Below are 12,304 nucleotides of genomic sequence, written 5' to 3' on the forward strand. Positions count from 1 at the left end.
GACACCAAGGAACTTGAAAGTCTCCACCGGTTCCACTTAAGCCCCGTCGATGTAAATGGGGGCATGTTTGTCCCTCCTTTTCCTGTAGTCCACGATCAGCTCCTTACTCTTGCTCACATTGAGGGTGAGGTTGTTGGCCTGGCACCACACTGATAGGTCTTTGACCTCCTCCCTATAGGCTGTCTCATCGTTGACGGTGCGACAGCCTGAGGATCAGTGTGTTGTTGCCTACCCTTACCACCTGGGGGCGTTAGTAAATCCAGGATCCTGTTGCAGAGAGAGGTGATCAGTTCCAAGGTCCTTAGCTTAGTGATGAGCTTTGTGGACACTATGGTGTTGAATGCTGAGCTGTAATCAATGAACAGCATTCTCACATAGGTGTTCCTTTTGTCCAGGTGGGAAAAAACATAACGAATTTGGCAGGTCATTTGTTTATTAGAAAAAAATATATATTTTATAATGTCCACTTACAGTGCCTTCAGAAAGTATTCAGACCCCTTGACTTTTTCCACATTTTATTACATTACAGCCTTATTTAAAAAATATATATTTTTTAAAACTCAGCAATCTACACACAATAAACCATAAAGACAAAGGGAAAAATAGGCTTTTAGAAATGTTTGCAAGTGTATTATAAAAAAAAAACGGAAATACCTTATTTACATAAGTATTCAGATCCTTTGCTATGAGACTCAATTTAGCTCTGGTCCATCATTTTTCCATTGATCATCCTTGAGATGTTTCTTGATTGGAGTCCACCTGTGGTAAATTCAATTGATTGAACATGATTTGGAAAGGCACAAACCTGTCTATTTAAGGTCCCACAGTTGACAGTGCATGTCAAAGCAAAAACCAAGCCATGGGGTCGAAGGAATTATCCGTAGACCTCCGAGACAGACATGTGTCGAGCCACAGATGTGGGTAAGGGTACCAAAAATATTCTGCAGCATTAACGGTCCCCAAGAACACAGTTGCCTCCATCGTTCTTAATTGGAAGAAGTTTGGAACCACCAAGACTCTTCCAAGAGCTGGCCGCCAGACCAAACTGAGGAATCGGGGGAGAAGGGCCTTGGTCAGGGAGGTGAACCCGATGGTCACTCTGACAGAGCTCTAGAGTTCTTCTGTGAAGATGGGAAAACCTTCCAGATGGACGACCATCTCTGCAGCAATCCACCAATCAGGCCTTTATGGCAGAGTGGTCAGACGGAAGCCACTCCTCAGTAAAAGGCACATGACAGCCCTCTGTGTAGTTTTCCAAAAGGCACCTAAAGACTCTCAGACTATGAGAAACATGATTTTCTGGTGTGATGAAACCAACATTGAACTCTTTGGCCTGAATGCCAAGCGTCACGTCTGGAGGAAATCTTGCACCAGCCCTACGGTGAAGCATGGCATTGTCAGCATCATGCTGTGGGGATGTTTTTCAGGGGCATGGACCAGAAGACTAGTCAGGATCGAGGGAAAGATGAACGGAGCAAAGTACAGAGAGAGCCTTGATGAAAACCTGCTCCAGAGCGCTCAGGACCTCAGACTTGGGCGAAGGTTCACCTTCCAACAAGACAACTACCCTAAGCACACAGCCAAGACAACGCAGGAGTGGCTTCGGGACAAGTCTCTGAATTTCCTTGAGTGGCCAGCCAGAGCCCGAACTTGAACACGATCGAACATCTCTGAAGAGACCTGAAAATAGCAGTGCAGTGATGCTCCCCATCCAGCCTGACAGAGCTTGAGATGATCTTCATAGAGGAATGGGAGAAACTCCCCAAATACAGGTGTGCCATGCTTGTAGTGTTATACCTAAGCAGACTCGAGGCTGTAATCACTGCCTAAGGTGATCCAACAAAGTACTGATTAAAGGGTCTGAATACCTATGTAAATGTAATGTTTTAATTTTTTATACATTTAGGCAAAAATGACTAAAAACCTGTTTTTGCTTTGTCGTTACGGGGTATTGTGTGCAGATTGATGAGGGGCAAAAAAACAATATAATGTGGAAAAATGTAAGGAGTCTGAATACTTTCCAAATGCGCTGTATGTACATATGGTGCTGTATATTGCGTTTTTACGTGTTAAAAGAGATACATCCAGATTTAGCTGCAAATGCTTGCAGATGTGCCTAATATGCTGTGACCCTAATCAAAAAGTTCACATTCTCACCACTGCTCGTTATTGAACCGGACACATGAAAGCAGTGCAATTGAAGTTTAGCCCTTTCTTGCAGTCAAATGACCTAGTGGCCTCATGGGTGGAATGTTTTATATAAAAACTGTTAAATGCCGAAAATCAGCTGTTTCTAGGTCAAACGGTTTTTCAAACGGTTTTGTTATACTTCAGTCTTCTGTGATGTTTATAAAGTGTAATATTAGGCTGCAACACTCAAAATGAAATAAATGTGAACTCTATATCTGACATGGTACAGATGTCTTCTTTTTAAAAACCGTGTGTGTGAGGTGTACACTCTGTGTGACCCTGATTTAGCCCACTACAGTAAAAGGTTCATGCACCAACGCGAGCGCATCAGGCTGTAATTAGTAGATGACTCAAACTGTTGACTCATTTATACTCGCTTGTGTGCCCTATTTGGCCCGCGGGCCTTGACACATGGGCGCTAGCCTATTAGCCACGTTATGACTGACTTTTGATCATTGCCTCTTGCTAATTTGATTTTTATTGACATTCCCAACCTTAGTTACAGTTGTCCATTTTCTTTGTTCAAAATATTGAGTAATTGAAACTGAAACAGTGCATCCCAATGGAGGCAGCAAACAATGTACCAGGCAACTGTGATTTACAACATGATAGCATTATTTTTGGACTACCAAGAAATGTATTGGAGAATTCTATGAATCATGCATTGAACTGCATACATCCAGGCAGTTAACCCACTGTTCCTAGGCCGTCATTGAAAATAAGAATTTGTTCTTAACTGACTTGCCTAGTTAAATAAAGGTAAAATTAAAATAAAAATCATGGCCTTTCAAACCTATTTTTAAAACCTCTTATAAAGTTGGATTTGAAGCATTTTTTACTGATATTATGAGTGTCTGTCTGTTTCATATCTGCAAAGTAGTTAAAACACTGTCAGTTCCACTTAAAAAAGACACATGTAATACTTGAGATAATAATTGAAGAGTTTCATTTGAAAACAGTTGAAGTCGGACGTTTACATACACTTAGGTTGGAGTGATGCTCTTATGCAGTGCCACTTACAGTATGTGGCAAAAGTGCATTGATCTTAAGATAGCTAGGTGACACACCCACATATCATAGTCAAATACTGCCTGGTATGGCCACTGCTCGGCCTCCGTACTCAAGGCACTACATAGGGTAGTGCGAACGGCCCAATACATCACTGGGGCCAAGCTTCCTGTCATCCAGGACGTCTATACCAGGCAGTGTCAGAGGAAGGCCCTGAAAACTGTCAGTCTCCAGCCACCCTAGTCATAGACTGTTCTCTCTGCTACCACAAGGCAAGTTGTACCAGAGCTCCAAGTCTAGGTCCAAGAGGCTTCTAAATAGCTTCTACCACAAAGCCATAAGACTCCTGAACATCTAGTCAAATTGCTACCCAGACTACTATTTATAAAGTGTAATAAAGTGTAATATTAGGCTGCAACACTCAAAATGAAATTACCAGGCAGTGTCAGAGGAAGGCCCTGAAAACTGTCAGTCTCCAGCCACCCTAGTCATAGACTGTTCTCTCTGCTACCACAAGGCAAGTTGTACCGGAGCTCCAAGTCTAGGTCCAAGGGGCTTCTAAATAGCTTCTACCACAAAGCCATAAGACTCCTGAACATCTAGTGAAATGGCTACCCAGACTATTCACATTACCCCCCCCCCCCTCCCCCCTCCACACCACTGCCACTCTCTGCTGTCATCTATGCATAGTGACTGTAATAACTCTACCTACATGTACATATCATCTCAACTAACCGGTGCCCCCCCCCACATTGACTCTGTACCGGCACCCCCCCTGTATATATTGTTATTTTTTACTGCTCCTCTTTAATTACTTGTTACTTTTATCTATTGTTCTTATCTGTATTTTTTTGAAACTGCACTGTTGGTTAGGGGCTCGTGAGTAAGCGCTTCACTGTAAGGTCTACACCTGTTGTATTCGGTGCATGTGATTCATCAAATTAGATTTGAAATACACAGGATACAAAAATTCCATTCCAGTTAAACAATGGATATATAAACGTAAAAAAATATATAAAATACATTTTTCATACACATCTAAAAATGTAAGAATAAAAAAAATCTGAGAAAAGTAATATTTTACACACACACACAAAGGTTCTCATAACCAATAATTTCTGACAAAACAACACAAATTTGAAAAATTGGTGAACATAGTGTTTTGGATGAACTCATAAATGAATCATCCCTAGTACAAATATAGGGAATATACAGACAATCAATGACATAAATGTTTCTAATTTGCTTTTCATTTGTCATTCAATAGTACATTTTTTTTGTGAATTCAGTCAATCTTCTTTCAGGACGATTATCTAGGGGTGGCAGGGTAGCCTAATGGTTAGAGCGTTGGACTAGTAACCGAAAGGTTGCAAGTTCAAATCCCCGAGCTGACAAGGTACAAATCTGTTGTTCTGCCCCTGAACAGGCAGTTAACTCACTGTTCCTAGGCTGTCATTGAAAATAAGAATTTGTTCTTAACTGACTTGCCTGGTAAAATAAAGGTAAAATTTAAGAAAAGATTCAGATCAAGAAAATGCAGAAATCCCAACAGGTGCAAAATGTGACTGTTGGTCTGGAAAATGTATGAATCTTGTACTTGTGTTTCATTGAGAAGCTTGTCTTGCTTTTAACAGGAAATGGCTTGAATGTGAAATGTGATATGAAGTTAGATGATAAACTGATTATATCCCAGCCATAGACAGTGTTGCTGATGGAAGCAAATCCCTCAGGAAGATTCAGATCAAGAAAATGCAGAAATCCCAACAGGTGCAAAATGTGACTGTTGGTCTGGAAAATGTATGGATCTTACTCAGAATTGTTATGACACATACAGACAGACACATATTCCAGTTACCTTTCCTATCATTTTATTTTGTTGCCTATTTATAACTGCATAGCACTGTAGTCGAACCTCAGAGGCTCGTAAAATGACTTGTATGTGCAGGTAATGTGTTGACAACCTTGGAGTAATCAGATACATTATGGTTTGATCATGGAGGCTCAACACACTTCATACAGAGTTGTCTTCTAGATGCTCACTACTTGGAGTTGTCTTCTAGATGCTCACTATTTGGAGTTGTCTTCTAGATGCTCACTATTTGGAGTTGTCTTCTAGATGCTCACTATTTGGAGTTGTCTTCTAGATGCTCACTATTTGGAGTTGTCTTCTAGATGCTCACTATTTGGAGTTGTCTTCTAGATGCTCACTATTCGGAGTTGTCTTCTAGATGCTCACTATTTGGAGTTGTCTTCTAGATGCTCACTATTTGGAGTTGTCTTCTAGATGCTCACTATTTGGAGTTGTCTTCTAGATGCTCACTATTCGGAGTTGTCTTCTAGATGCTCACTATTCGGAGTTGTCTTCTAGATGCTCACTATTCGGAGTTGTCTTCTAGATGCTCACTATTCGGAGTTGTCTTCTAGATGCTCACTATTCGGAGTTGTCTTCTAGATGCTCACTATTTGGAGTTGTCTTCTAGATGCTCACTATTTGGAGTTGTCTTCTAGATGCTCACTACTTGGAGTTGTCTTCTAGATGCTCACTATTTGGAGTTGTCTTCTAGATGCTCACTATTCGGAGTTGTCTTCTAGATGCTCACTATTTGGAGTTGTCTTCTAGATGCTCACTATTTGGAGTTGTCTTCTAGATGCTCACTATTTGGAGTTGTCTTCTAGATGCTCACTATTCGGAGTTGTCTTCTAGATGCTCACTATTCGGAGTTGTCTTCTAGATGCTCACTATTCGGAGTTGTCTTCTAGATGCTCACTATTCGGAGTTGTCTTCTAGATGCTCACTATTCGGAGTTGTCTTCTAGATGCTCACTATTTGGAGTTGTCTTCTAGATGCTCACTATTTGGAGTTGTCTTCTAGATGCTCACTACTTGGAGTTGTCTTCTAGATGCTCACTATTTGGAGTTGTCTTCTAGATGCTCACTATTCGGAGTTGTCTTCTAGATGCTCACTATTCGGAGTTGTCTTCTAGATGCTCACTATTCGGAGTTGTCTTCTAGATGCTCACTATTCGGAGTTGTCTTCTAGATGCTCACTATTCGGAGTTGTCTTCTAGATGCTCACTATTCGGAGTTGTCTTCTAGATGCTCACTATTTGGAGTTGTCTTCTAGATGCTCACTATTTGGAGTTGTCTTCTAGATGCTCACTACTTGGAGTTGTCTTCTAGATGCTCACTATTTGGAGTTGTCTTCTAGATGCTCACTATTCGGAGTTGTCTTCTAGATGCTCACTATTCGGAGTTGTCTTCTAGATGCTCACTATTCGGAGTTGTCTTCTAGATGCTCACTATTTGGAGTTGTCTTCTAGATGCTCACTATTCGGAGTTGTCTTCTAGATGCTCACTATTCGGAGTTGTCTTCTAGATGCTCACTATTCGGAGTTGTCTTCTAGATGCTCACTACTTGGAGTTGTCTTCTAGATGCTCACTATTTGGAGTTGTCTTCTAGATGCTCACTATTCAGAGTTGTCTTCTAGATGCTCACTATTTGGAGTTGTCTTCTAGATGCTCACTATTTGGAGTTGTCTTCTAGATGCTCACTATTTGGAGTTGTCTTCTAGATGCTCACTATTTGGAGTTGTCTTCTAGATGCTCACTATTTGGAGTTGTCTTCTAGATGCTCACTATTCGGAGTTGTCTTCTAGATGCTCACTATTTGGAGTTGTCTTCTAGATGCTCACTACTTGGAGTTGTCTTCTAGATGCTCACTATTTGGAGTTGTCTTCTAGATGCTCACTATTCGGAGTTGTCTTCTAGATGCTCACTATTCGGAGTTGTCTTCTAGATGCTCACTATTCGGAGTTGTCTTCTAGATGCTCACTACTTGGAGTTGTCTTCTAGATGCTCACTATTTGGAGTTGTCTTCTAGATGCTCACTATTCGGAGTTGTCTTCTAGATGCTCACTATTTGGAGTTGTCTTCTAGATGCTCACTATTTGGAGTTGTCTTCTAGATGCTCACTATTTGGAGTTGTCTTCTAGATGCTCACTATTTGGAGTTGTCTTCTAGATGCTCACTATTTGGAGTTGTCTTCTAGATGCTCACTATTCGGAGTTGTCTTCTAGATGCTCACTATTCGGAGTTGTCTTCTAGATGCTCACTATTCGGAGTTGTCTTCTAGATGCTCACTATTTGGAGTTGTCTTCTAGATGCTCACTATTCGGAGTTGTCTTCTAGATGCTCACTATTCGGAGTTGTCTTCTAGATGCTCACTATTCGGAGTTGTCTTCTAGATGCTCACTACTTGGAGTTGTCTTCTAGATGCTCACTATTTGGAGTTGTCTTCTAGATGCTCACTATTCAGAGTTGTCTTCTAGATGCTCACTATTTGGAGTTGTCTTCTAGATGCTCACTATTTGGAGTTGTCTTCTAGATGCTCACTATTTGGAGTTGTCTTCTAGATGCTCACTATTTGGAGTTGTCTTCTAGATGCTCACTATTTGGAGTTGTCTTCTAGATGCTCACTATTCGGAGTTGTCTTCTAGATGCTCACTATTTGGAGTTGTCTTCTAGATGCTCACTACTTGGAGTTGTCTTCTAGATGCTCACTATTTGGAGTTGTCTTCTAGATGCTCACTATTCGGAGTTGTCTTCTAGATGCTCACTATTCGGAGTTGTCTTCTAGATGCTCACTATTCGGAGTTGTCTTCTAGATGCTCACTACTTGGAGTTGTCTTCTAGATGCTCACTATTTGGAGTTGTCTTCTAGATGCTCACTATTCGGAGTTGTCTTCTAGATGCTCACTATTTGGAGTTGTCTTCTAGATGCTCACTATTTGGAGTTGTCTTCTAGATGCTCACTATTTGGAGTTGTCTTCTAGATGCTCACTATTTGGAGTTGTCTTCTAGATGCTCACTATTTGGAGTTGTCTTCTAGATGCTCACTATTCGGAGTTGTCTTCTAGATGCTCACTATTTGCTTAAGATGAACATAACACAGGCTAAATGTCTGCCTCATATCGCACTGTTGCAATCATTTGCTAAAGTTTTGCCCAGTTCAATCTGTAGACACAATAAGTTACAAAATACACTCAAAGTGTACTCGTAACAAATTACAATATCTTTGTCATGATTTTATATGGTTGATTTACTCAGAAATAAAACCTTAAACACTCCTGTATAAATATCTAATATTACATTGAAAAATGCAGCTATATAATTCATCAAAATGTGATTTTAGGGTTACAGTAAATGTCACTGCCAACCAATAATTCACGGGTATGTGCCTATGCTTTAGACCCCACCATAAAACACTCCATTACATGTTGCAACTGAGTATGAATGTGTAGTGGCAGATTGAAAATTGACCACATATTCACATTCTGATAAAAGCACCTCATTAAGTTCAGACACATGGAGCACTTCACTTCAGTCAGTCTCTGTTGCTTTCACCCTCTCTCTCTCTCTCTCTCTCTCTCTCTCTCTCTCTCTCTCTCTCTCTCTCTCTCTCTCTCTCTCTCTCTCTCCCTCTCCCTCTCGCTCTCTCCATCTCACATGAATCGCATGTGACAGCACTCAGACTAAGTCATCATAATAATACTTTTAACAGTATGTGCAGTTTCTACAAACATTACACAAGATTCCACTCTATATGGCGCTTTTTAAATCCCCTGTTTTCTATGTGAATCACGCCTGTGGGTAAAAGATCCACCACCGTTTATTACACAAGTGGCATGGAAGCAGACAGGCGAATTAAACAACATCCGTTAGACTCACCCTGACAGCTTTGGCATCTTCACAAAGCTAAACACATCCATGTGCGCAGCAAACTGTGGTCTGTCCGTCCAAGGCTACAAATTGATCATCTACTTCAGGTAGCTGGCTCCATTGTCCCACTGTCTTTAGCGGTGGGGATAAATAATGCAGGGAAAAAAAAAGCTGTAGCTTCCACAAGTCAGGTGGAGAGATTAGTCCTCTTGTCGGGGCTTCTGCACGGCTGAGTGATTGCTGTGTCCTCGCATCAGCGGCACAAATCCACAGCCTGTGGAAAATGATCTGGCAGTGGCGCTTCCCTCGGCTACATCCTTCAAAGCATGCCTGGATCCGTTCGTTAAGCCACCTTCATTTAATTTCCATCGCAGTGGAATGATGTGCAGGGGCCGCGCAGTAACAACCGCTTTGAAGAGACACGGCGTGAGGGAGAGCGAGGGAGAGGCGTGAGGGAGAGCAAGGGAGAGGCGCACACACACACAGAAAGAGAGAGAGGCAGACAGATAGAGTGAGGGGCGGGCAGGGAGAGAGGAAGAGAGAGAGATGGGATGTAGTGTGGCAGCTGGGGTTGTAGGGGGAAGCTGGGGTTGTAGGGGGAAGCTGGGGTTGTAGGATGGAAGCTGGGGTTGTTGGGGGAAGCTGGGGTTGTAGGGGGAAGCTGGGGTTGTTGGGGAAGTTGGGGTTGTAAGGGGGAGCTGGGGTTGTAGGGGGAAGCTGGGGTTGTTGAGTGGAAGCTGATGCTTGTAGGGGGAAGCTGGTGTTGTTGGGGGAAGCTGGGGTTGTAGGGGGAAGCTGGGGTTGTAGGGGGAAGCTGGGGTTGTTGGGCAAAGCTGGGGTTGTTGGGTGAGGCTGGGGTTGTACGGGGGAAGCTGGGGTTGTTTTTTATTTATTTATTTATTTTACCTTTATTTAACCAGGTAGGCAAGTTGAGAACAAGTTCTCATTTACAATTGCGACCTGGCCAAGATAAAGCAAAGCAGTTCGACAGATAAAACGACACAGAGTTACACATGGAGTAAAAACAAACATACAGTCAATAATGCAGTATAAACAAGTCTATATACAATGTGAGGTGAGAAGGGAGGTAAAGGCAAAAAAGGCCATGATGGCAAAGTAAATACAATATAGCAAGTAAAATACTGGAATGGTAGTTTTGCAATGGAAGAATGTGCAAAGTAGAAATAAAAAATAATGGGGTGCAAAGGAGCAAAATAAATAAATAAATTAAAATTAAATACAGTTGGGAAAGAGGTAGTTGTTTGGGCTAAATTATAGGTGGGCTATGTACAGGTGCAGTAATCTGTGAGCTGCTCTGACAGTTGGTGCTTAAAGCTAGTGAGGGAGATAAGTGTTTCCAGTTTCAGAGATTTTTGTAGTTCGTTCCAGTCATTGGCAGCAGAGAACTGGAAGGAGAGGCGGCCAAAGAAAGAATTGGTTTTGGGGGTGACTAGAGAGATATACCTGCTGGAGCGTGTGCTACAGGTGGGAGATGCTATGGTGACCAGCGAGCTGAGATAAGGGGGGACTTTACCTAGCAGGGTCTTGTAGATGACATGGAGCCAGTGGGTTTGGCGACGAGTATGAAGCGAGGGCCAGCCAACGAGAGCGTACAGGTCGCAATGGTGGGTAGTATATGGGGCTTTGGTGATAAAACGGATTGCACTGTGATAGACTGCATCCAATTTGTTGAGTAGGGTATTGGAGGCTATTTTGTAAATGACATCGCCAAAGTCGAGGATTGGTAGGATGGTCAGTTTTACAAGGGTATGTTTGGCAGCATGAGTGAAGGATGCTTTGTTGCGAAATAGGAAGCCAATTCTAGATTTAACTTTGGATTGGAGATGTTTGATATGGGTCTGGAAGGAGAGTTTACAGTCTAACCAGACACCTAAGTATTTGTAGTTGTCCACGTATTCTAAGTCAGAGCCGTCCAGAGTAGTGATGTTGGACAGGCGGGTAGGTGCAGGTAGCGATCGGTTGAAGAGCATGCATTTAGTTTTACTTGTATTTAAGAGCAATTGGAGGCCACGGAAGGAGAGTTGTATGGCATTGAAGCTTGCCTGGAGGGTTGTTAACACAGTGTCCAAAGAAGGGCCGGAAGTATACAGAATGGTGTCGTCTGCGTAGAGGTGGATCAGGGACTCACCAGCAGCAAGAGCGACCTCATTGATGTATACAGAGAAGAGAGTCGGTCCAAGAATTGAACCCTGTGGCACCCCCATAGAGACTGCCAGAGGTCCGGACAGCAGACCCTCCGATTTGACACACTGAACTCTATCAGAGAAGTAGTTGGTGAACCAGGCGAGGCAATCATTTGAGAAACCAAGGCTGTCGAGTCTGCCGATGAGGATATGGTGATTGACAGAGTCGAAAGCCTTGGCCAGATCAATGAATACGGCTGCACAGTAATGTTTCTTATCGATGGCGGTTAAGATATCGTTTAAGACCTTGAGCGTGGCTGAGGTGCACCCATGACCAGCTCTGAAACCGGATTGCATAGCAGAGAAGGTATGGTGAGATTCGAAATGGTCGGTAATCTGTTTGTTGACTTGGCTTTCGAAGACCTTAGAAAGGCACGGTAGGATAGATATAGGTCTGTAGCAGTTTGGGTCAAGAGTGTCCCCCCCTTTGAAGAGGGGGATGACCGCAGCTGCTTTCCAATCTTTGGGAATCTCAGACGACACGAAAGAGAGGTTGAACAGGCTAGTAATAGGGGTGGCAACAATTTCGGCAGATAATTTTAGGAAGAAAGGGTCCAGATTGTCTAGCCCGGCTGATTTGTAGGGGTCCAGATTTTGCAGCTCTTTCAGAACATCAGCTGAATAGATTTGGGAGAAGGAGAAATGGGGAAGGCTTGGGCGAGTTGCTGTTGGGGGTGCAGTGCTGTTGTCCGGGGTAGGAGTAGCCAGGTGGAAAGCATGGCCAGCCGTACAAAAATGCTTATTGAAATTCTCAATTATGGTGGATTTATCAGTGGTGACAGTGTTTCCTATCTTCAGTGCAGTGGGCAGCTGGGAGGAGGTGTTCTTATTCTCCATGGACTTTACAGTGTCCCAGAACTTTTTTGAGTTAGTGTTGCAGGAAGCAAATTTCTGCTTGAAAAAGCTAGCCTTGGCTTTTCTAACTGCCTGTGTATAATGATTTCTAGCTTCCCTGAACAGCTGCATATCACGGGGGCTGTTCGATGCTAATGCAGAACGCCATAGGATGTTTTTGTGTTGGTTAAGGGCAGTCAGGTCTGGGGAGAACCAAGGGCTATATCTGTTCCTGGTTCTAAATTTCTTGAATGGGGCATGTTTATTTAAGATGGTTAGGAAGGCATTTTTAAAAAATATCCAGGCATCCTCTACTGACGGGATGAGATCAATATCCTTCCAGGATACCC

General features: G+C 42.7%; 1 protein-coding gene across 1 annotated transcript in view; it reads right to left on the minus strand.

Moving 5' to 3' along the window:
• LOC109905262 (FERM and PDZ domain-containing protein 4-like) overlaps window positions 1–9,366 on the minus strand; it is a 64,430-nt gene extending 55,064 nt beyond the window's left edge. Inside the window, exon 1 of the mRNA XM_031801100.1 lies at window positions 8,926–9,366. Coding sequence (XP_031656960.1) covers window positions 8,926–8,966 — 41 coding nt within the window. The 5' untranslated portion in view covers window positions 8,967–9,366. The remainder of the gene's footprint in view (window positions 1–8,925) is intronic.
• Between the last annotated feature and the right edge of the window lie 2,938 nt (window positions 9,367–12,304).

The sequence above is a fragment of the Oncorhynchus kisutch genome, linkage group LG2 (assembly GCF_002021735.2).
Source record: "Oncorhynchus kisutch isolate 150728-3 linkage group LG2, Okis_V2, whole genome shotgun sequence".
Lineage (NCBI taxonomy): Eukaryota > Metazoa > Chordata > Actinopteri > Salmoniformes > Salmonidae > Oncorhynchus > Oncorhynchus kisutch.